At 49.8% G+C, this 25,300-nt stretch overlaps 1 protein-coding gene across 1 annotated transcript; it reads right to left on the reverse strand.

The window, feature by feature from the left end:
* Positions 1 to 5,258: 5,258 nt before the first annotated feature.
* On the reverse strand, positions 5,259 to 23,380 carry LOC115894954 (ATP-citrate synthase-like). The gene is made up of 11 exons (XM_030924122.1): positions 23,276 to 23,380; positions 22,554 to 23,135; positions 15,123 to 15,250; positions 14,428 to 14,521; positions 12,272 to 12,426; positions 10,419 to 10,569; positions 10,076 to 10,219; positions 8,154 to 8,267; positions 7,720 to 7,802; positions 7,388 to 7,464; positions 5,259 to 6,246 (listed from the first exon to the last, which is right to left on the reverse strand). The coding sequence occupies exons 1-11, from the start codon at positions 23,378 to 23,380 to the stop codon at positions 6,152 to 6,154; spliced, it is 1,728 nt and encodes a 575-aa protein (XP_030779982.1). The 3' UTR covers positions 5,259 to 6,151.
* Between the last annotated feature and the right edge of the window lie 1,920 nt (positions 23,381 to 25,300).

Genomic DNA, 25,300 nt, shown 5'->3' on the forward strand with positions numbered 1-25,300 from the left:
TCAAAAAGGTAGCAGTCTTTTCCCTTATACCCCACATCAAATAATCAGCAAATTCATCTCATCTACCTTCAAAATATATCTGGAACCAGAGCACTTCTCATCACCTTTACTTCTCCCTCCTCAATCGAAGCCTCCACCACCACTGCCACAACCTCCTACACTAGTCTCTCTGCGTCTGCCCTTGGTGCCCCCTCCTCCCCAATGCCACATCCTTTGTTCTTTTTTTTGAGACAGTCTCGCTCTGTCAGCCAGACTGAAGTGCAGTGGCGCAATCTCGGCTTACTGCAACCTCAGCCTCCCGCCTCCCAGTCTCAAGCGATTCTTGTGCCTCAGCCTCCCCTACAGCTGGGATTACAGGCATGCCACCATGCCCGGCTAATTTTTGCATGTTTAGTAGAGACGGGGGTTTCACCATGTTGGCCAGGCTGGTGTCGAACTCCTTACCTCAAGCATCCACCCACCTCAGCCTCTCAAAGTGATGAGATTATAGGCATGGGCCACCGGGCCTGGCCGCCACATCCTTTTTTCAACACAGCGCTATTCATCAAATCAGACTGCATCATTCCTCTACCCCAAACCTTCCCATTTCAATCAGAGTAAAAGCTCATGTCCTTCCACAGACCATCAAGGCCCTATGGGATCTGGATCCATGCCCATTACCATCCTGAGGCTTCTCCTGTTCCTCTCACCCTGCATCCCTTTGATACAGCCACACTGGCTCCCCGCTGTTCTCTAACATACAGACAAGCTCCACCTCAGAGCCTCTGTACTTGTGTCCCCTACCTGACACAGTCTACCTTATCTCCTTTGGTTCTTAGCAAAACGTCTTCTTCATAGGGCATTCTCTATCCACGCAATTTGACAAACACTGCCTCTCCCCCAGCACTTTCTATGTACCCCCCATGCTTTATTTTTCATCAGTGATAACAATCATCCAACAGGCTACATACACTTAACAATCATCCAACAGGATATACATTTTACTTATTTACCGTCTATCTACCAACGTAAGTGCGATAAGGAAAAGGACTTTTGTCTGTTTTGATCACTGCTGAAACCCTAGCACCTTAGAATCCCGCATCTGAGCTGATGCGTAATCGGCGCTCAACAGGCATTTTTGTTAAGGAATCTGTAAAATGATAATTGCCAAAACAAATGCCTCTCCATCTCTATAAACGGTATTACTTGCCTTCTAACCAGTCTCTGGAGCATTCCTGCTCCCTACAATCCGTTTACCACAGTGGCAGAATAATACTAAAATATTTAAATCAGATCATTTATTTACCCAGCTTCCTATCACACTCAGTGAAATCCAAGCTCCTTATTCAAACGCATCATCACGCATTCTTCTCCCCCTTCATCCACCAGATCCAGCCTCACTAGACTGTATTTTAATTCTCTTCTCTAAGCCAAACTGGATCCCTGCCTGAGGGCCTTTGCGCTGTCTGAATATTCATTCCCCATCTTTGCACGGTCAGTTATTTTTGACATTCAGAGGTCGGTCTAAGTGTCACCTCCTCAGAAAGGTCTTTATTCAATCCCTAGCCTTTCACTCCTTTTGAACGTCAGCACAACACTTACCACATACTGACTTTCCTTTCCATCACTTTGTCCCACCACCTAGTATCTGAGCTCCTTGGGCGCGAGACGCGACCTGACGGTGCATCCTCCTCGCCCACCGCGGTTGGCTGTCCCCCCAGCAGGCGCTCAGCGAGTGTGAACCCAATGCGTTCACTCAGGACTCGCGAGCTGCCGTGGCAGGCACTGCCCTCCCCTCCGCCGGCGAGCATCTCCCCCTCTCCGCGCCCGCTGCCGTCCATGCTCCCGCCCCCCTCGCCTACCTGTCGGCCAACTCCAGCACCTCGTGCACGCTGCCCGTGCTGACGCGGATGCGCCCGGTGTACATGTACTCGATAACGGCTTCCACAGTGTCGGGTTCGGGCCCGGCTCGGAGCTCCACTTGCGCATCTCCACCCGTCCCGAGCGGGACTCGGAAAACTGGCCCGAGAGCAGGGGCGTGAAGTACTCGGTGGCGGCAGCCAGTACCGAGCGGTGGGCCCGGAACTCGCGGCCTCCAGCCCCGCCGAAGCACAGGGTAATGTCGCAGAAGAGGCCCTGGCGTCGCTGCTCGTTCTGCCGCCAGGACAGCTCTGAACAGTGTGAGCTGCACTCGAAATCCTCGGCTTCTGGGCCCGGATCGCCCCCGCTCGCCTCCATTGCAGAGATCCCTGGCCCAGGCCCGAAGTCCACGGTGCCACTGCCTCGGACCTCGGCGGCTAGCCCTGCCGAGCCGGCAGCGGCCGTCTCCATGCTCTCCATCTCCAGCACCTGAAGAGATGCAGCCGCGGCCGCCGCCGCCGCCGCCGCCACAGCCGCAGCCGCCATCTTGACGCTGCCGCGCCCGGCCTCCGCAGCCTAGGAACTATGCGGCCGTTTGGTGCGACACAGAGGGATTCTGGGATTAAATAGTGCGCGCGGGGCGGAGCCGGGTAGCCCGGGGGCCGCGCATGCGCCGCCTCGCCTCCAGCAGCCCCGCCTGCCTTGGTGAGGTTAGGCTGTAACTGTAGCATGGTCGGGACGACTTCGCCCCAGGCCTCCCCACGAGGATGTCGGTGCGAAGATGGCTGGCTCCTTTTCCTTAGTGGGTAGCATGCTCTCTGCAGTCATTTTGTCGAGTAAAAGCCACCTAGACCATCACCTGTTGTTAAAGCCTTGAGTGGCAATACAGGATTTTTATAAGATCTAGCCTCAGCTAGGTGGATGAGGGATGAATGAGTTACTTGTTATCCTTTTTTTTTTGTTGTTGTTGTTGTTTTGTTTGTTTTTGAGACGGAGTCTCTCTCTGTCGCCCAGGATGGAGTGCAGTGGCGTGCTGCCCGGGTTCAAGCGATTCTCGTGCCTCAGCCTCCCGAGTAGCTGGGACTACAGGCGCCTGTCACCACACCCAGTTAATTTTTTGTGTTTTTAATAGAGACGGGGTTTCACCGTGTTAGTCAGGATGGTCTCTATCTCCTGACCTCATTACAGGCGTGAGCCACCGCGCCCGGCCACCTAATTTATTTTCTTTTATTTATTTATTTATTTATTTATTTATTTATTTTGAGACGGAGTCTTGCCCTGTCTCCCAGGCTGGAGTGCAGTGCCGCCATCTCGGCTCACTGCAAGCTCGGCCTCCTGCGTTCACGCCATTCTCCTGCCTCAGCCTCTCCGAGTAGCTGGGACTACGGGCGCCCGCCACCACGCCTGGCTAATTTTTTGTATAGTAGAGACAGGGTTTCACCATGTTAGCCAGGATAGTCTCGATCTCCTGACCTCGTGATCCGCCTGCCTTGGCCTCCCAAAGTGCTGGGATTACAGACGTGAGCCGCCGCGTCCGGCCCCCTATTTTAATTTATAAACACGGGAATATTGCCTAATTTGTAAGCCCACGGTGAGGATTCAATGAGATGATACTGAAGCCAAGCGTTCTGCATAGTGCTTTGGTTCATAGCCAATGATCAGTATATACTTGTTGAAAAGATCAATTTAAAAGGCACTTTTGGGCCAGGAGCGGTGGCTCACGCCTATAATCCCAACACTTTGGGAGCCCGAGGTGGACGGACCATCTGAGCCCAGGAGTTCCTGACTAGCCTGGACAACATGGCGAAATCCCGTCTCTAATAAAAATTCGAAAATTAGCTGGGAACGGTGGCGGGCGCCTGTAACCCCGGTGCTTTGGGAGGCCAAGGCGGGCGGATCACTTGAGGTCAGCAGTTGGAGACCAGCCTGGCCAACGTGGTGAAATCCCATCTCTACTTAAAAATACAAAAATTAGCCGGGCGTGGTGGTGGGCACCTGTAATCCTAGCTACTCGGGAGGCTGAGGCAGGGAGAATAGCTTGAACCCGGGAGGCGGAGGTTGCAGTGAGCAGAGATCGAGCCACTGTACTCCAGCCTGGGCGACAGAGATCCTGTCTCAAAAATAAAATAAACCGGGTGAGGTGACTCACACCTGTAATCCCAGCACTTTGGGAGGCCGAGGCAGGTGGATCACGCACGAGGTCAGGAGTTTGAGACCAGCCTGACCAATATGGTGAAACCCCATCTCTACTAAATATACAAAAATTAGGTGGGTGTGGTGGCACGTGCTTGTAATCCCAGCTACTCGGGAGGCTGAGGCAGGAGAATTGCTTGAACCTGGGAGGCGGAGGTTGCAGTGAGCCGAGATCGTGCCACTGTACTCCAGCTTGGCAACAGAGGGAGACTCCATCTCAAAAATAAAAAAGTAAGTAAATAAATGTCACTTGGGGATTTTAGACAAGGGAGTGGCTCAATTCAATGGGTTTAAAAAATTCACTAGTGGCTGTGTGGAGAATGCAGTGTAGGTGACAAAGGGGGAAATAGCCAACCAGACGTGGACAGATGAGAGTGAAATTTGAAGGGTCAATCAACAAGACTTGGCAACTGGAGAGGGTAGAGGAAAGGGTGGCTTCCAAGCTTTTGGCCCGAGTACCTGGGTAGCGCTTTGGTTACCATTCACTCAGGGAGGGGTATAGATTTAGGGGAGGAAATAAGTGGGCTTTGGAGGTTCTTGATGCTAGTGTTTTATTTTTTGAAAAGGTAGATGAGAACTTTTAAAACCACATATACTGAAAGTATCAGTACAGTTCAGGCCAGGCACAGTGGCTCATGCCTGTAACAGCACTTTGGAGGCCACGGAGGATGCATTGCTTGAGTCCACAAAAAATACAAAAGTTTGCCTAGGGTGGTGGTGCGCTCCTGTAGTCCCAGCTACTTGGGAGGCTGAAGTGGGAGGATTGCTTGAGCCCAGGAGATGGAGGCTGCAGTGAGCTGTGATGGTGACACTGTACTTCAGCCCTGGGGCAACAGAGTGAGATCCTGTCTGGAAAAGAGTATAGTTAGAAAGGAGGCCGGGCGCGGTGGCTCAAGCCTGTAATCCCAGCACTTTGGGAGGCCGAGACGGGCGGATCACAAGGTCAGGAGATCGAGACCATCCTGGCAAACACAGTGAAACCCCGTCTCTACTAAAAAATACAAAAAACTAGCCGGGCGAGGTGGCGGGCGCCTGTAGTCCCAGCTACTTGGGAGCCTGAGGCAGGAGAATGGCGGGAACCCGGGAGGGGAAGCTTGCAGTGAGCTGAGATCTGGCCACTGCACTCCAGCCTGGGTGACAGAGCAAGACTCCGCCTCAAAAAAAAAAAAAAAAAAAAAAAAAGAAAGGAATACAGATCAAAGGATGTGGATGCCAGGAGCCAGCAGTATGCCTTCATTGTTACTATATAGTTTATTTAAACCAGACTATGATAATACAGAGAAGAGACTGAGGTGGCAGCTGCCCAGAATCTTTGTGGATTACAGATGAAAAGTAGTTAGGAGTCCTTGGATCCACACTTCAGTTACAGACAGACAAGTCAGCTGCATAAACACAGAGAACATAAGACACAAGACATTTCACAGCTTTTTGCATTTCCATTTTAAATGTATGTTACAGCTTTACATATTAAGTTACTACTCCACATATTTTGTGACAATGGCTTAGGATGCAATGGTCCCATCCCCCTGACATAAGCAGACTCTGGTCTGCAACACAGAACATTTCAGTGGGATACCAAACAAGTCCTTAACACATAACATACAAAAAGATCTTTAAAAATCAGATTAATACAATGTTCTTCATGTTACATAAGGAAGAAGAAAGAGAAGTAAAAAAAAAAAGAGAGAGACATTGGGGTGCTTTAAATGTATAGTATCTTGAGGCCTTAAATGTTTAATTCCCTTCCTCCAAGGGAGAAAAAAATGTTTAACTAATGGAAAAAGAAAGCAACATCCTAACGCCCTATAATGAGGAAGAACCCCATCCTGACAGTACTTAGATGCTTCCATATAATAAATACAGCAGGTAGCAGAGTAAAGTCACAAGTATTGGCTTGGTTTTTATTTCTATGCTTATAAAAAAAAAATATGAAGCTTCTTTGTGTGGACTGAAGGGGTGCTAGCTTGTGGATGTTGGTCTTCGGTGCCTGTACCCCAGTGGCTGTTTACATTCCAGGCCCCTGCTAAATAAAGCAGGCTCCACTGCCAGCTGTCTGTACACTTTTTCCTGGGGGAGGAGTTCTTGTCTTCAGTTTACTGCAGTAGGGTTCCTGGCTCTGTTACATGCTCATGTGTTCCGGAAGAACATATGAAATATCGTCCCATGGATGACGATACAGCCCCTGCTTCAGCCTCTTCTGATCAAGATAGTGTCCTAAAATGAAGCAAACACACTTTTTTATTAGAGCTTCATAAGCCTGGTGAGAGGGTGAGGCTAAGGAAGGGAAATCTTTCTTTTTTTTTTTTTTTTGAGACGGAGTCTTGCTCTGCCGCCCAGGCTGGAGTGCTGTGGCCGGCTCTCAGCTCACTGCAAGCTCCGCCTCCCGGGTTCACGCCATTCTCCTGTCTCAGCCTCCCGAGTAGCTGGGACTACAGGCGCCCGCCTCGTCGCCCGGCTAGTTTTTTTGTATTTTTTAGTAGAGACGGAGTTTCAGCGTATTAGCCAGGATGGTCTCGATCTCCTGACCTCGTGATCCACCCGTCTCGGCCTCCCAAAGTGCTGGGATTACAGGCTTGAGCCACCGCGCCCGGCCCGGGAAATCTTTCTAACACACAAAAAAAGTAGATACAAAGCAGTAGGAAGTTTAGTCCAAATCCATTCCATAGGTAGATAAGGCAGACTTTGTACAAGAGAGCTGTTGGATCTGATTCTATTTTCCTTTAAATTAAAACAAAATTTTAAAGGGAAAAAAAAAAATAATAAAAATAGGCTGGATGCGGTGGCTCACGCCTGTAATTCCAGCACTTTGGGAGGCCAAGGCGGGCAGATCACGAGGTTGGGAGATCCAGACCATCCTGGCTAACACAGTGAAACCCCGTCTCTACTAAAAATACAAAAAGTTAGCCGGGCGTGGTGGCACGCGCCTGTAGGCATGCGTCTGTAGTCCCAGCTACTTGGGAGGCTGCAGGAGAATTGCTTGAACCCGGGAGGCGGAGGTTGCAGTGAGCAGAGATCGCACCACTGCACTCCAGCCTGGGCGAAGAGCAAGACTCAGTCTCAAAAAAAATAAAAAAAATTAATTCTATTTTCCTGGGCTAGCAATCATTTCTAAGAACAAAGGAACGATGATAAAGATAAGGGGAAAAGTTAAAGTAAGAAAGAAAAGATTAAGAACAATGATTAAGAGGATATGACATTTCTTCTGTAGAAACTGAACCACAAAGAAAATTTAAAAAAGGAAAAAAAAAAAAAAAAAGAAACTCAACCCCATGGGTAAGTGGTGTAGCTGAACCATGGGGGTTAAAAAAAAAAAAAAAAAAAAAAAAACACTTAAAACAATAACGAATGGACTCACCAATGAAGCCCATACTCCTTCCCAGCACAAAGATGCCATTGAGGGCTCCAATGTCAATGTATTCATCAGCTTCCTCCCTGCAACACACAATCAACTTGTAGTTTTAAAAGGCTCACGTGACTGCCCTTCTCCCCACAGACAGTACTACTACTGCCCAGGAATAAGAAGAAAAGGGGTGCTCTGGGTGGTAGGATTACAGGCAGTTTTTGTTTTCTTCTTTATACCTCTCCTTATTTTTCAAATATTCTATTCTGAGTATGCATTACTTTCATAGTTTGGAGGAAACAACAAAAATCAACAAACGTAACGAAGAAAACAGCTGCAGTCCTCACCGAGTAAAGGACCCACAGTTTCTAAGCATGTCCACGAATGCGACTCCGATGAGACCATCTACGTTCAGGATAAGATTTGGCTTCTGGGAAGGCAAAAAATTCAAAGCATTTATCATTATTTCTCATTTTTTCTTCATAATTTTCCACTGTTACTACTATTACTACGAATTGTGACCGTCATTTAAAAACTTCTACCAGCCCCACTGGTTGGCACTGTGTCTGACTCAGTTCAATTCCCAGCATCTAGCAACGTACCCAACACCTAGTTGACATTTAGTGCATGTCTGTTAAATTTAGTTATGAAACAAAAATAACATTTCCAGAAAACTAGGTTTGCTTTTAGCTGCATAATCAAAATGTAACCTGGCTCCTATTTCCTCCAATACATTTGTCCAACGTAATATTAGGGAACTAGGAAGTTTTTCCTTTGTTACCTTTGAGGTGGTAATCTTCTCTACTTCCAGTGCATAATCGAGCAGAGGAGTGGCAGGGAAGTGCTGCCTGACGTAATCTTTGAGAATCTGCACTCGCATGTCTGGGTTGTTTATCTAGAAATGAACCCAACGTTACAGAGGAACACTCACACACTGCTGGGATGTGTTTGTTCATACTTGTATTACAGGTCGGTAGAACTGGACATATCCCAGAGGCAATTCAGGAACCTGACCCACGTGTACAATTCCATGTGGCACCAATTGTGCTAATGTCATGGGGCTAGCTTTTGAAGTCCTCTCATATCTCAATTGGGACACAAAACAACCTTGGTAGGTTCTCACTTTTAAGTTACAAAGAAGAAACTAAGCCCCGAGATGTTCAGGGAGCTGGCCAGATCCTACAGTGTTGAGCAGCAGAGGTCTGAAAGTTAACCACTCTCCAACTCAGAGTCTTAGGTTCCAGCTTCCAGCCACGCCCCCACCAGCTCTGTGCCTACTCAAGCTGTGACAGAGTTCAACACTAAACAAACACGTGTTGAGTGTGGGGGGCAAAGTATTCCCAAAATTTTAGGAAAAACTATGGACCTGCCGTGAATGAAATTAACCACCTGTCAGTGGGGGAGGAAGATGATCTAGGGACACACCAAATCCCAATACCGAAGCAACTTCCACCCTCAGCAAAGAGATAGCTGGGTCAGTACATCCTCTAGAAACTGAGGAGCTCAAAGAGTGAGTGAGTGAGTGTGGAGTGCAGGTCTAGCATTATCTTAGAAAGGCCCTGTGCTGTAGATGGGAAAGGTGTTATATGGTCAGGAGCTGGGGCTGGCTGAGTAAAGTTCAGCAAGTCCTAGATGGAATGTCCCTCAGAGTCACCCACCTTCCTTCCCTGCTTGGTTCTGAGCTGGTCCTTGCTCATCAAGCAACCTCTGGGTATCTCACCTCAGATGGCCAAGTGTTTGGCTGCCTAGAAGGTGGTGTCCTGAATCACACGCATGACCTTCATATTAATACTCCCCACCTAGGCCAGTGGAGTGACCAAATACATGAGGTTTTTGGAGCTACAGAGCCACGGAGCCCAGGGCAAAGGGATCTACTAAGGAGCTGTCCCCATATGGCCCTGAGCAGCTGCCAGTGACCTCATCTCTTGCTCTTCCATTTTTTTTTTTTTTTTTTTTTTGAGACGGAGTCTCGCTCTGTCACCCAGGCTGGAGTGCAGTGGCTGGATCTCAGCTCACTGCAAGCTCCGCCTCCCAGGCTGATGCCATTCTCCTGCCTCAGCCTCCCGAGTAGCTGGGACTACAGGCGCCCGCCACCTCGCCCGGCTATCTTTTTGTATTTTTTAGTAGAGACGGGGTTTCACCGTGTTAGCCAGGATGGTCTCGATCTCCTGACCTCATGATCCGCCCATGTCGGCCTCCCAAAGTGCTGGGATTACAGGCTTGAGCCACCGCGCCCGGCCAATAGCTGCCTTGTATTTGGCATCTGTCAACACATCCAAAGCTTTGTATGTTGGGAGTTGAAAGCTTAGGTATTCTCCCAAATAAATTAATGTCCCCTATCACCACCCACCCAGCAGATCCATCCCACTTTGTTGTTGTTGTTTGAGATAGAATTTCACTCTTGTTGCCCAGGCTGGAGTGCAATAGCGTGATCTCGGCTCACCACAACCTCCACTTCCCAGGTTCAAGCAATTCTCCTACCTCAGCCTCCTAAGTAGCTGGGATTACAGGCATGCACCACCATGCCCGGCTAATTTTTTTGTATTTTTGATAGAGAAGGGGTTTCTCCATGTTGGTCAGGCTGGTCTCCAACTCCCAACCTCAGGTGATCCACTCGCCTTGGCCTCCCAAAGTGCTGGGATTACAGGCATGAGCCACTGCGCCCGGCCTCTATCCTACTTTTTTAGGAGAGTAACAACTCACCGACTTCACTCGGTGACCAATGCCCATGATCAGTTTCCCTTCCTTCTTCATCTTGTTCACAAACTCCATGGGGATAATGCCACTGTCAAAGGCTTTACTGAACATCTTGGCAGCTGCATCCAAGGCACCCCCAAACCGATCCCCCTGCAGGAGAAACAAGTGCATGTTGCCTTGAGCTTTAAGAGTTTCCTTCAGCTGGGCAAACCAACCCAGTGTGTTCTGAATGGGCCTGAACACTGGGTTTTACACTCAGGGGCTCCTTCTAGGGCCCTGCTGTGGCAAAGCAGCATGAGGCCAAGGCCCAGTGTCCCCACTGTTTACCTCCCAGGATGACAGTACTTACGATGGTGAGCAGCCCCGAGGTGAGGCTGGAGACCAGGTCTTTCCCAGCTCGCGCACAAATGATGGTGTTGTGGGCTCCAGAGACAGCTGGCCCATGATCAGCTGTTACCATCAGACACATCTCAATGAACTGGCAAGAGTACTTAGGCAACCTGGAAGCCGGGGGAATGAAAGCCAGGAGATGGTCCACAAGACCACGCTCGTACTTTCTCCCATCTCTCTAAACAAGTCATTCAAATCCAAGATGGGTAACTGCCAATCCAAGTCTAATACTACCACACAACTCTCAGGCAAAACCTCCTGATTCTTTTCTTTAGACAGAGTCTCATTCTGTCGCCCAGGCTGGAGTGCAGTAGTACAATCTTGGCTCACTGCAACCTCCACCTCCTAGGTTCAAGCAATTTGCCTGCCTCAACCTCCTAAGAAGCTGGGACTACAGGTATGCACCACCATGCCAGTCTAATTTTAGTATTTTTAGTAGAGATAAGATTTTGCTATGTTGGCCAGGCTGGTCTTGAACTCCTGGCCTCAAGTGATCTGCCCACCTTGGCCTCCCAAAGTGCTGGGATTACATACAGGCATGAGCCACCATGCCCGGCCCCAAATACTGTTTGTAAAATAGAGTTTGAAACCAGAGTTTTTTTTTTTTTTTTTTTTTTTGAGACGGAGTCTCACTCTGTCCCCCAGGCTGGAGTGCAGTGGCGGGATCTCAGCTCACTGCAAGCTCCGCCTCCCGGGTTTACGCCATTCTCCTGCCTCAGCCTCCCATGTAGCTGGGACTACAGGCGCCCGCCACCTCGCCCAGCTAGTTTTTTGTATTTTTTAGTAGAGACGGGGTTTCACCGTGTTAGCCAGGATAGTCTCGATCTCCTGACCTCGTGATCCGCCCGTCTCAGCCTCCCAAAGTGCTGGGATTACAGGCTTGAGCCACCGAGCCTGGCCTCTTTTCTTTTTTTTTGAGATGGAGTATTTTTGCTCTTGTTGCCCAGGCTGGAGTGCAATGGCGCGATCTTGGTTCACTGCAACCTCCACCTCCTAGGTTCAAGTGATTCTCCTGCCTCAGTCTCCTTGAGTAGCTGGGATTACAGGCATGCACCACCATGCCCAGCTAATTTTTTTTTTTTTTTTTTTTTGAGACGGAGTCTCGCTGTGTCTCCCAGACTGGAGTGCAGTGGCGCGGTCTCAGCTCACTGCAAGCTCCACCTCCCGGGTTCATGCCATTCTCCTGCCTCAACCTCCCAAGTAGCTGGGACTACAGGTGCCCACCACCATGCCCGGCTAACTTTTTGTATTTTTAGTAGAGATGGGGTTTCACCGTGTTAGCCAGGATGGTCTCGATCTCCTGACCTTGTGATCCACCCGCCTCGGCCTCCCCAAGTTCTGGGATTACAGGCGTGAGCCACCACGCCCGGCCCATGCCCAGCTAATTTTTTGTATTTTTAGTAGAGACAGGGTTTCACCATGTTGGCCAGGCTGGTCTTGAACTCCTGACCTCAGGTGATCCACCCACCTCGGCCTCCCAAAGTATTGGGATGACAGGCGTGAGCCACCACGCCTGGCCCATAAGGTACTCTCTATCTGTTCAGCAGTGTCATGAGGCCCACACTCCTTAGGCCACCACATTTTCCAGTTCTCTCCTGCCTAAACTCTATCTTGCTGTCAAGAGTTCTGCATTTGGCCAGGTGCAGTGGCTCATAGCTTAAGTGTCCTTCCTCTGCCCTTTCAATTGACCCGTGGCCCCAAAGATTGACCTTGGACACACTCCCCAGGCCTGTCCACTCCCACTCCTTTGTCGGGGGAAAATCATTAACTCTGAGCTGCAGGGCCCTGTCATCTTCTGCCCTCCATGCTCACCTTTTCTGGAACCAGAGGAGGCCAAGGACCCCGCCAATGCCCATCTCTTCCTTGAAGACCTCAGTGATGGGCATGCCCGCGTAGATGAGCTCCTGTCCTCGCTCATCACAGATGCTGGTCATGAATGAGGCAGGTTTGCGGATCAAACCAAGCTCCTGGGCAGAGATGGGGCAGAGGGAAGCAGGGCCCTGGTGACCACCGCAGATTCTTCCAGGACTGCCCCACTGTGTGTACTCTCAGAACCAAAGTGCCCCAGGAATGTCTTAAACTCTGGCAGCAAAGTAACAACTCTCAGACGAAGTTTTCCCAAGAAAGAAGTGCAAAAGCCCTTTCATTAAATCATTTTGGGCATAGAAAACAGGAGGACCCATGGTACCACTTGGCATCAGCACTGTCAGCACTATCTCTATCCTTCTCTGAGCATTTGCTGGGCTAGAAAATAACCTAAGCAGTTTATATCCATTGCTTCATTTCTGGAGGGGGACCAGGGTCTCTCTGTTGCCCAGGCTGGAGTACACTGGTGCGATCATAGCTCACTTCAGCCTCAAACTCCTAGCTAGGCTCAAACGATCCTCCTGCCTCTGCCTCCTAGTAGCTGAGGCAACAAGGCATGCACTGCCACACCTGGCTAATTTAATTTTTTTTTTTTTTTTTTTTTTTTTGTTTTTTTTTTTTTTTTTTTGAGACGGAGTCTCGCTCTGTCGCCCAGGCTGGAGTGCAGTGGCCGGATCTCAGCTCACTGCAAGCTCCGCCTCCCGGGTTTACGCCATTCTCCTGCCTCAGCCTCCCGAGTAGCTGGGACTACAGGCGCCCGCCACCTCGCCCGGCTAGTTTTTTTGTATTTTTTAGTAGAGACGGGGTTTCACCATGTTAGCCAGGATGGTCTCGATCTCCTGACCTCGTGATCCGCCCGTCTCGGCCTCCCAAAGTGCTGGGATTACAGGCTTGAGCCACCGCGCCCGGCCAATTTTTTTTTTTTTTAGAGATAGGGTCTTGCTATGTTGTCCAGGCTGGTCTTAAACTCTTGGGCTCAAGCAATTCTCCCACCTCGGCCTCCCCAAGTCCCTGGGATTATAGGTGTGAGACCCAGTCCATTGCTTCATTTTTTTTTTTTTTTTTTTTTTTTTTTGAGACAGAGTCTTGCTGTGTCGCCCGGGCTGGAGTGTAATGGTGCTATCTCAGCTCACTGCAACCTCTGCCTCCCGGGTTCAAGCAATTCTCCTGTCTCAGCCTCCCGAGTAGCTGGGATTATAGAAGTCCGCCACTGCGCCTGGCTAATTTTTGTATTTTTTTCAGTAGAGATGGGGTTTCACCATGTTGGCCAGGCTGGTCTCGAATTCTTGACCTCAGGTGATCCGCCCACCCCAGCCTCCCAAAGTGGTGGGATTACAGGCATGAGCCACTGCACCCAGCACTTTTTTTTTTTTTTAATTAGAGACAGGGTCTTACTCTGTAACCCAGGATGGAGTGCAGTGGCACAGTCATGGCTAACTTCAGCCTTCAACTCTGGTCTCAAGCAATCCTCTCACCTTGGCCTCCAAAAGTGTCAACTTGACTGGATTGAGGGATACAAAGTATTGATCCTGGGTGTGTCTGTGTAGGTGTTGCCAAAAGACATTAACATTTGAGTCAGTGGGCTGGGGAAGGCAGACCCACCCTTAATGTGGTGAGCACAATCTAATCAGCTTCCAGAGAATATAAAGCAGCCAGAAAAACATGAAGAAGAGAGATGGGCTTAGCCTCCCAGCCTACATCGTTCTCCTGTGCTGGACGCTTCCTGCCCTCGAACATCAGACTCCAAGTTCTTCAGTTTGGGGACTCGGACTGGCTCTCCTTGCTCCTCAGCTTACAGACAGCCTATTGTGGTACCTTGTGATCATGTGAGTTAATACCTAATAAACTCTCCTTTATATATATATCCTATTAGTTCTGTCCCTCTATGAGATCCCCGACTAATACAGAAGGCCTGGTTTCCAAGAGTCATAAACTCTCCTTTATATATATATATATCCTATTAGTTCTGTCCCTTTAAGAGATCCCCAACTAATACGGAAGGCCTGGTTTCCAAGAGTTCGAGGCAAATCAATGTGAAACCCACCACCACAGACCCACAGATCTCTCTTGTTCACCCTGTTAGGGACATTCAAGGCACCTACCCTGGCCCAGGAGTAGTCCATAGGCACGGTTGGGGGCGGCACCTCCTGGGCAGGTACAATGACTCCGTTGGCCACAAGATCTTCGTACACAGACCTGGGAGGCAGGAGAAAAAACACATCCACGTGGATTTTTTTATTTTGGGCTTCTGTAAGACATCCCAAGAATGCTCTATCTAACCCAAACACTGTAGGTTTCTTAGTTTACTCTCACCTGCTGAATTCTGAGAACTAAATGAAAACAAGTTCTAGCCAAGACCGCACCTGCCCCTCTGCTCCCTACTACCTCACGTCCCAGTCTCTGGATGGCAAGGAAGGACAGAGCTGGGAGTCCAGACAGGTTTAAGAGGTAGAAATGGGTAGAGATCAGAGGGTATCTAATAACTCTCTATTGATCATAGGTAACACTCTCTAAACATTTTCATGCGGAGCGCTCATCTGTGGCTGCCGCCTCCCAGCCAAATAGGTAGGCTCAGAAACTCAACACGTTTTAACACCAGCCTAGACCTACTACTTCCACAAACTAAATAAAACAAAAGGAAAGCCAAAGAGAAACAGAATTTTGAACCATCCATACAGCTGCGCTAGACACCAAGAGGGACCAGGAATATGGGATGTCCCTGTGTGGGAGAGGCTGTTGTCTCAGGAGGGATTTGGAAAGGAGGGGGAGGCCGGCATCCTCCCCAAGGTCCACTTACTGGATGATCTCTCCAAGCTCATCAAAGCTCCGGGGCACAAACACTCCTACTTCCTTCAAAGCCTGGTTCTTGGCTACTGCAGTTTCAGAAGCCTGGTTGGCACAAGCTCCAGCATGGCCAAACTGGACCTGGAAAGCAAAGAAAAGTAGCTTTACTGCTAAGCCCCCAAGAGTGAACAAAGAATTCCCAGGGAAATGCCAGCACTGGTCATAGGCTGGCACTGTGCTAAACACTTTACATGAATCACTTCATTTAATGCCAGCAATGGTGAGGCTGGCACTGTGCTAAACACTTTACATGAATCACTTCATTTAAGCCTCAAGCAAGGTCACTGAATAGGTACAACAGATGATTTCCATTTTACAGACGAGGAAACTGAAGTACAGAGAAGTTCAGAAGCTTTCTCAGGGTCACACAGCTAATGTGCATGGAAGTCAGGATACAAAGACTGGCAGCCCAACCCCAGAATCATCTTCCTTTTTTTTTTTTACCCTTACCTTCTTTTTGTTTTGTTTTAAGATGAAGTCTTGCCCTTGTCACCCAGGCTGGAGTGCAATGGCGTGATTTCAGCTCACTGCAACCTTTGCCTCCTGGGTGCCAGCGATTCTCCTGCCTCAGCCACCCATGTAGCTGGGATTATAGGCGCCTGCCACCACGCCCAGCTAATTTTTGTAGTTTTAGTAGAGATGGGTTTTCGCCATGTTGGCCAGGCTGGTCTCGAACTCCTAACCTCAGGTGATCCACCGGCCTCGGCCTCCCAAAGTGCTGGGATTACAGGTGTGAACCACCACGCCTGCCCCCCCACCCTTTTTTTTAAGTGACAGGGTCTCACTCTGTCATACAGGCAGAAGTAAAGTGATGCAGTCACGGTTCACTGGCACCTTGGCCTCCTTGGGCTCAGGTAATCCTCCCACCTCAACCTTCTCAATAGCTGGGACTACAGAGATGTGCCTGGGAGGCTGAGGTTGCAGTGAGCCAAGATTGTGCCACTGCACTCCAGCCAGGGTGATAAGAGCAAGACTCCATCTCAAAAAAAAAAAAAAAAAAGAAGCACTAAGTAAGTGGTGACTGCGTCTTTGTTTTTTCTTTTCTTTTTTTTTTTTTCGAGACAGGGTCTCACTCTAGTTACCCAGGCTGGAATGCAGTGGCGCTATCTTGGCTCACTGCAGCTTCAACCTCCCGGGCTCAGGTGATTCTCCACCTACTCCCATGTAGCTGGAACTACAGGCGTATGCCATCACAGGCGTAGGCCTGGCTACAAGTTTTTTGTATTTTTAGTAGAGACGGGGTTTCGCCATGTTGTCCAGGCTGGTCTCCAACTCCTGGACTCAAGCAATCCACCCACCTCAGCCTCCCAAGCTGCTGGGATTACAGGCGTGAGCCAGCACGCCCAGCGTTGACTGTGCCTTTAACCAAGCGATGGAGGAAATTAACACACAAGACATCTGATGCAAAGCCTTGTCTTAGGATGGGGTGCAGAGGGTAATCATAGTACTACCTAACCTGTTTACATAACACTATGTTCAGGCACTTTTCTAAGAGTTTTACTCATTCAATCTCAGTAGCTATGATCGTTTCCTATAAAAAAGGAAATGGGAGCACAGATCGGTAAAGTGATTTATCCCAGGTCACATAGGTAGTATGTGGTAGCACTTGAACCTAGGCAACCTGGCCTCAGCCTGTGCTCTTCACCATGCAAATAGAACAAAAAGGTGAAAAGGTTAGGAACTGCTGCTCTGTAAGCAAAGGTTGAAAGACACCTTAAAGCATGGGTTCCCAATGCGTTCTTTGTAGGATTTAATCTGTATCCACAGATGGGTGGGAAGGAGAAGAGATTCTATATTCAGAAACCCTGGGTTTAAGGAAGTTAAGTTTCTTTAACTCTGGATTTCTCAAAACTAAAACCAAAATTTCTAAAAGGGAGATGAATTATTTAAAAACCAAAACTAAAGGGCCAGGCGTGGTGGCTCATGCCTGTAATCCCAGCACTATGGGAGGCCGAGACAGGTGGATCACGAGGTCAGGAGATCGAGACCATCCTGGCTAACACGGTGAAACCCCATCTCTACTAAAAGAATACAAAAAAATTAGCTGAGTGTGGTGGTGGGCGCCTGTAGTCCCAACTACTCCGGAGGCTGAGACAGCAGAATGGCATGAACCCGGGAGGCGGAGCCTGCAGTGAGCCAGATTGCACCACTGCACTACAACCTGGGTGACAGAGCAAGACTCCGTCTCAAAAAAAAAAACAACAACCAAAAAACCAAAAAAAAACCTAAACTAATTCAAGGACCCATCCCACCCATGGGGCGATGAGTGCCGGCCAGATACTGAAATGTGAGGTGCTCACCCTCTTAGAAGTGTCCTGATCACGGTGGGGATGCGGAGGTGGGTTGGAAAGGTGGAGGGGCGGGTAATGCGAAGCAAGCCAGGAGAAACAATGGGGAGGCTGATTGATTTTTGGTTGTTGGGTGAGTATGGAGTTGGGAGAGAGCACTCAAGAAGAAAGAGAATCGGCTGGGTGAGGTAACTCACGGCTGTAATCCCAGCACTTTGGGAAGCCGAGGCAGGTGGATCACCTGAAGTCAGGAGTTCAAGACCAGCCTGGCCAACATGGTGAAACCCTGTCTCTACCAAAAATACAAAAGTTAGCCGGGCGTGGTGGCAGGCGCCTGTAATTCCAGCTACTTGGGAGGCTGAAGCAAGGGAATCACTTGAACCAGGGAGGCAGAGGTTGCAGTGAGCCGAGATCGTACCACTGCACTCTAGCCTGGGCGACAGAGTGAGACTCTGTCTCAAAAAATAAATTAAATAAATAAATAAATAAATAAAGGAGAATCAGGGACAGCTTCATGGAATAAGTGGACTGACAAGGCATGGAAAGGAACAGTTTCTAAGACCTATGCACGCCAGACCTTTACAATTACTTTCTCATTTAAGTCATACAACAACCTTGCAGCATCCTCATTTTACAGCTCAGGAAACAGTTACCAAGAGGCTAAATGACTTGCCCAGGTCTACCAATATCTGATTTTAAAGATCTGATCTCGGCTCACTGTATCCTCCGCCTCCCGGGTTCAAGCCATTCTCCTGCCTCAGCCTCCCGAGTAGCTGGCATTATATGCACCAGCCACCACGTCTGGCTACACAGATCTGCCAAGGTCTGATTTTAAAGCCTGTGCAAGCAGAGCTCACCCTGGAGGGATGGGCAGGATGATTCTGGACCTCTCCTTCCCTTTTACTTACTTGGGAAAAAAAATAAAAATAACCCCCCCCCACACACACACAGTTTGTACAAAATGGATATTATAAGCATTTACTGAACTCTGTCCCTTCTTACAGGTAATGTATCTTAAACTCTTTCTGTATCAACATATCAAGTTCCACCTCCTTCTTTGCATGCCTGCCCCGTTTTCCATTAGTTTGTGGATATGCCATGCTGACAGTACCCTCCTGGTAAGCATGTAAGTTGTTTCCAGGCCAGGCACGGTGGCTCACGCCTGTAATCCCAGCACTTTGGGAGGACAAGGCAGGCAGATCACAAGGTCAGGAGTTCGAGACCAGCCTGACCAACAAGGTAAAACCCCATCTCTACTGAAAATACAAAAATTAGCTGGGTATGGTGGCATGCGCCTGTAATCCCAGCTACTCAGGAGGCTGAGGCAGGAGAATCACTTGAACCCAGGAGGCAGAGGTTGCAGTGAGCCGAGATCACACCATTGCACTCCAGCCTGGGCGACAGAGTGAGACTCTGTCTCAAAAAAAAAAAAAAAAGTTGTTTCCAGTTTTTACCGTTATGATACTGCAGAGTATTATTGTACACATACTTTGAAACACTCTGCATGTATACCCATGGAGTAAATCTGCAAAAGTGGAATTACTCACTCAAAGGAGACACGCACTTGACAACTGGACAAATACTGCCACTCTGAGGTGGGCAGGAATCTGAAGGGGAAAAACATGCATTCTAGGAAGAGTGACAATAGCTTACCGGTAGGAAAACTTTAGGGTTAAGGATTCTCATGATTGCAGGAAGCCTTGAAGGCTTTACCTTTTTATATACACAGCAATAAGAGAAGGCCCTACACTCACAGGGTGCTTGATAACTATTGATAAACTAATTGGGTGATGAGTGGTTGTTTCCTTTTTGAGATGGAGTTTTGCTCTTGTAGCCCAGGATGGAGTACAATGGCGCGATCTCAGCTCACTGCAACTTCCAACTCCCGGGTTCAAGTGATTATCTTGCCTCAGCCTCCTGAGTAGCTGGGATTACAGGCATGTGCCACCATGCCCGACTTGTTCTGTATTTTTAGTAGAGACGAGGTTTCTCCATGTTGGTCAGGCTGGTTTCGAACTCCCAACCTCAGGTGATCCTCCCACCTCGGCTTCCCAAAGTGCTGGGATTACAGGCATGAGCCACCATGCCCGGCTTTTCCTTCAATTTCATCATCATCATCACGTGGGCCACCTTCAACGTGGTAGAGGGTTCTCTAAGCCGAAGCACAGGGGCTGAAGTCTCGTGTATGATCCCCCAGCAGAAGACAGATAGCTCAGAAGCTTAGCAGACAGCAGAAGCCTAAGGAGTGTTTATACTCAACAGTATCAGGTGCCGCCAGGCACTTTCACATACATTTTATCATTTTAACACATGAAGAACAAACCTTTCCTTCTACCACCTCTCCCCACACAAAACATCTCAACAAGCCCCACCCAGCTGAGCTCAGGCTGTGTCCTTCTCCCTCCTCAGCCTCCTTTCCATCAGCAAAGCCCTTCTCATCCCCTAAACTACAGTTCAAACATCACCTTCCCAGGGAGGCCATCTCAACTTCTCCAGACAGCTGGTTGCTACCTACGCCAAGCAGAGACTCAGAGCCTGATTCTGGCTTTTTTTTTTTTTTTTTTCTTGAGATGGAGTCTCGCTCTGCCGCCCGGGCTGGAGTGCAGTGGCTGGATCTCAGCTCACTGCAAGCTCCGCCTCCCGGGTTCACGCCATTCTCCTGCCTCAGCCTCCCAAGTAGCTGGGACTACAGGCGCCCGCTACGTCGCCCGGCTAGTTTTTTGTATTTTTAGTAGAGACGGGGTTTCACCATGTTAGCCAGGATGGTCTCGATCTCCTGACCTCGTGATCCGCCTGCCTCGGCCTCCCAAAGTGCTGGGATTAGAGGCGTAAGCCACTGCGCCCGGTCTAACTTTTGTATTTTTAGTAGAGATGGGGTTTCATCATGCTGGCCAGGCTGGTCTCGAACTCCTGACCTCAAATGATCCATTTGCCTTGGCCTCCCAAAGTGCTGGGATTACAGGCGTGAGCCACCTCGCCCAGCCGGCTATTTTACATTCTAGAGAACCCTGGGGCTCAGTCTTGCCTACCCTCTCCCTGCTACCCCTTTTCTATGTATACTCCCTAAGTAATACCATTCAGTCCCAAGGCTTTTAGCTACCATTTATATGCTAATTTTCCCCAATCTGTATCTCTAGCGCTCAGGGGCTTCCCAGGGATCTCCTTAACCAAATCCAAAAACTGCTCTTACTCCCAAACCTGCTCTTCTGGAATCTTCCACATCTTTATAATTCCATCCTTCCTATTGCTTGGGTCAAAAAGGTAGCAGTCTTTTCCCTTATACCCCACATCAAATAATCAGCAAATTCATCTCATCTACCTTCAAAATATATCTGGAACCAGAGCACTTCTCATCACCTTTACTTCTCCCTCCTCAATCGAAGCCTCCACCACCACTGCCACAACCTCCTACACTAGTCTCTCTGCGTCTGCCCTTGGTGCCCCCTCCTCCCCAATGCCACATCCTTTGTTCTTTTTTTTGAGACAGTCTCGCTCTGTCAGCCAGACTGAAGTGCAGTGGCGCAATCTCGGCTTACTGCAACCTCAGCCTCCCGCCTCCCAGTCTCAAGCGATTCTTGTGCCTCAGCCTCCCCTACAGCTGGGATTACAGGCATGCCACCATGCCCGGCTAATTTTTGCATGTTTAGTAGAGACGGGGGTTTCACCATGTTGGCCAGGCTGGTGTCGAACTCCTTACCTCAAGCATCCACCCACCTCAGCCTCTCAAAGTGATGAGATTATAGGCATGGGCCACCGGGCCTGGCCGCCACATCCTTTTTTCAACACAGCGCTATTCATCAAATCAGACTGCATCATTCCTCTACCCCAAACCTTCCCATTTCAATCAGAGTAAAAGCTCATGTCCTTCCACAGACCATCAAGGCCCTATGGGATCTGGATCCATGCCCATTACCATCCTGAGGCTTCTCCTGTTCCTCTCACCCTGCATCCCTTTGATACAGCCACACTGGCTCCCCGCTGTTCTCTAACATACAGACAAGCTCCACCTCAGAGCCTCTGTACTTGTGTCCCCTACCTGACACAGTCTACCTTATCTCCTTTGGTTCTTAGCAAAACGTCTTCTTCATAGGGCATTCTCTATCCACGCAATTTGACAAACACTGCCTCTCCCCCAGCACTTTCTATGTACTCCCCCCATGCTTTATTTTTCATCAGTGATAACAATCATCCAACAGGCTACATACACTTAACAATCATCCAACAGGATATACATTTTACTTATTTACCGTCTATCTACCAACGTAAGTGCGATAAGGAAAAGGACTTTTGTCTGTTTTGATCACTGCTGAAACCCTAGCACCTTAGAATCCCGCATCTGAGCTGATGCGTAATCGGCGCTCAACAGGCATTTTTGTTAAGGAATCTGTAAAATGATAATTGCCAAAACAAATGCCTCTCCATCTCTATAAACGGTATTACTTGCCTTCTAACCAGTCTCTGGAGCATTCCTGCTCCCTACAATCCGTTTACCACAGTGGCAGAATAATACTAAAATATTTAAATCAGATCATTTATTTACCCAGCTTCCTATCACACTCAGTGAAATCCAAGCTCCTTATTCAAACGCATCTCACGCATTCTTCTCCCCTTCATCCACCAGATCCAGCCTCACTAGACTGTATTTTAATTCTCTTCTCTAAGCCAAACTGGATCCTGCCTGAGGGCCTTTGCGCTGTCTGGAATATTCATTCCCCATCTTTGCACGGTCAGTTATTTTTTGACATTCAGAGGTCGGTCTAAGTGTCACCTCCTCAGAAAGGTCTTTATTCAATCCCTAGCCTTTCACTCCTTTTGAACGTCAGCACAACACTTACCACATACTGACTTTCCTTTCCATCACTTTTGTCCCACCACCTAGTATCTGAGCTCCTTGGGCGCGAGACGCGACCTGACGGTGCATCCTCCTCGCCCACCGCGGTTGGCTGTCCCCCCAGCAGGCGCTCAGCGAGTGTGAACCCAATGCGTTCACTCAGGACTCGCGAGCTGCCGTGGCAGGCACTGCCCTCCCCTCCGCCGGCGAGCATCTCCCCCTCTCCGCGCCCGCTGCCGTCCATGCTCCCGCCCCCCTCGCCTACCTGTCGGCCAACTCCAGCACCTCGTGCACGCTGCCCGTGCTGACGCGGATGCGCCCGGTGTACATGTACTCGATAACGGCTTCCACAGTGTCGGGTTCGGGCCCCGGCTCGGAGCTCCACTTGCGCATCTCCACCCGTCCCGAGCGGGACTCGGAAAACTGGCCCGAGAGCAGGGGCGTGAAGTACTCGGTGGCGGCAGCCAGTACCGAGCGGTGGGCCCGGAACTCGCGGCCTCCAGCCCCGCCGAAGCACAGGGTAATGTCGCAGAAGAGGCCCTGGCGTCGCTGCTCGTTCTGCCGCCAGGACAGCTCTGAACAGTGTGAGCTGCACTCGAAATCCTCGGCTTCTGGGCCCGGATCGCCCCCGCTCGCCTCCATTGCAGAGATCCCTGGCCCAGGCCCGAAGTCCACGGTGCCACTGCCTCGGACCTCGGCGGCTAGCCCTGCCGAGCCGGCAGCGGCCGTCTCCATGCTCTCCATCTCCAGCACCTGAAGAGATGCAGCCGCGGCCGCCGCCGCCGCCGCCGCCACAGCCGCAGCCGCCATCTTGACGCTGCCGCGCCCGGCCTCCGCAGCCTAGGAACTATGCGGCCGTTTGGTGCGACACAGAGGGATTCTGGGATTAAATAGTGCGCGCGGGGCGGAGCCGGGTAGCCCGGGGGCCGCGCATGCGCCGCCTCGCCTCCAGCAGCCCCGCCTGCCTTGGTGAGGTTAGGCTGTAACTGTAGCATGGTCGGGACGACTTCGCCCCAGGCCTCCCCACGAGGATGTCGGTGCGAAGATGGCTGGCTCCTTTTCCTTAGTGGGTAGCATGCTCTCTGCAGTCATTTTGTCGAGTAAAAGCCACCTAGACCATCACCTGTTGTTAAAGCCTTGAGTGGCAATACAGGATTTTTATAAGATCTAGCCTCAGCTAGGTGGATGAGGGATGAATGAGTTACTTGTTATCCTTTTTTTTTTGTTGTTGTTGTTGTTTTGTTTGTTTTTGAGACGGAGTCTCTCTCTGTCGCCCAGGATGGAGTGCAGTGGCGTGCTGCCCGGGTTCAAGCGATTCTCGTGCCTCAGCCTCCCGAGTAGCTGGGACTACAGGCGCCTGTCACCACACCCAGTTAATTTTTTGTGTTTTTAATAGAGACGGGGTTTCACCGTGTTAGTCAGGATGGTCTCTATCTCCTGACCTCATTACAGGCGTGAGCCACCGCGCCCGGCCACCTAATTTATTTTCTTTTATTTATTTATTTATTTATTTATTTATTTATTTATTTATTTTGAGACGGAGTCTTGCCCTGTCTCCCAGGCTGGAGTGCAGTGCCGCCATCTCGGCTCACTGCAAGCTCGGCCTCCTGCGTTCACGCCATTCTCCTGCCTCAGCCTCTCCGAGTAGCTGGGACTACGGGCGCCCGCCACCACGCCTGGCTAATTTTTTGTATAGTAGAGACAGGGTTTCACCATGTTAGCCAGGATAGTCTCGATCTCCTGACCTCGTGATCCGCCTGCCTTGGCCTCCCAAAGTGCTGGGATTACAGACGTGAGCCGCCGCGTCCGGCCCCCTATTTTAATTTATAAACACGGGAATATTGCCTAATTTGTAAGCCCACGGTGAGGATTCAATGAGATGATACTGAAGCCAAGCGTTCTGCATAGTGCTTTGGTTCATAGCCAATGATCAGTATATACTTGTTGAAAAGATCAATTTAAAAGGCACTTTTGGGCCAGGAGCGGTGGCTCACGCCTATAATCCCAACACTTTGGGAGCCCGAGGTGGACGGACCATCTGAGCCCAGGAGTTCCTGACTAGCCTGGACAACATGGCGAAATCCCGTCTCTAATAAAAATTCGAAAATTAGCTGGGAACGGTGGCGGGCGCCTGTAACCCCGGTGCTTTGGGAGGCCAAGGCGGGCGGATCACTTGAGGTCAGCAGTTGGAGACCAGCCTGGCCAACGTGGTGAAATCCCATCTCTACTTAAAAATACAAAAATTAGCCGGGCGTGGTGGTGGGCACCTGTAATCCTAGCTACTCGGGAGGCTGAGGCAGGGAGAATAGCTTGAACCCGGGAGGCGGAGGTTGCAGTGAGCAGAGATCGAGCCACTGTACTCCAGCCTGGGCGACAGAGATCCTGTCTCAAAAATAAAATAAACCGGGTGAGGTGACTCACACCTGTAATCCCAGCACTTTGGGAGGCCGAGGCAGGTGGATCACGCACGAGGTCAGGAGTTTGAGACCAGCCTGACCAATATGGTGAAACCCCATCTCTACTAAATATACAAAAATTAGGTGGGTGTGGTGGCACGTGCTTGTAATCCCAGCTACTCGGGAGGCTGAGGCAGGAGAATTGCTTGAACCTGGGAGGCGGAGGTTGCAGTGAGCCGAGATCGTGCCACTGTACTCCAGCTTGGCAACAGAGGGAGACTCCATCTCAAAAATAAAAAAGTAAGTAAATAAATGTCACTTGGGGATTTTAGACAAGGGAGTGGCTCAATTCAATGGGTTTAAAAAATTCACTAGTGGCTGTGTGGAGAATGCAGTGTAGGTGACAAAGGGGGAAATAGCCAACCAGACGTGGACAGATGAGAGTGAAATTTGAAGGGTCAATCAACAAGACTTGGCAACTGGAGAGGGTAGAGGAAAGGGTGGCTTCCAAGCTTTTGGCCCGAGTACCTGGGTAGCGCTTTGGTTACCATTCACTCAGGGAGGGGTATAGATTTAGGGGAGGAAATAAGTGGGCTTTGGAGGTTCTTGATGCTAG

This window comes from Rhinopithecus roxellana, chromosome 19, assembly GCF_007565055.1.
Source record: "Rhinopithecus roxellana isolate Shanxi Qingling chromosome 19, ASM756505v1, whole genome shotgun sequence".
NCBI classification, from domain to species: domain Eukaryota; kingdom Metazoa; phylum Chordata; class Mammalia; order Primates; family Cercopithecidae; genus Rhinopithecus; species Rhinopithecus roxellana.

Excerpts from the sequence above, each read along its gene's own strand:
- LOC115894954 (XM_030924122.1), bottom strand. The coding sequence starts at position 23,380 with ATGACTGCAGAGAGCATGCTACCCACTAAGGAAAAGGAGCCAGCCATC. Across the intron at positions 23,136-23,275 it reads GTCGTCCCGACCATGCTACA|TTCCTAGGCTGCGGAGGCCG; the intron begins GTTACAGCCTAA and ends ACGGCCGCATAG. Across the intron at positions 7,803-8,153 it reads AGAAGATTACCACCTCAAAG|AAGCCAAATCTTATCCTGAA; the intron begins GTAACAAAGGAA and ends TTGCCTTCCCAG.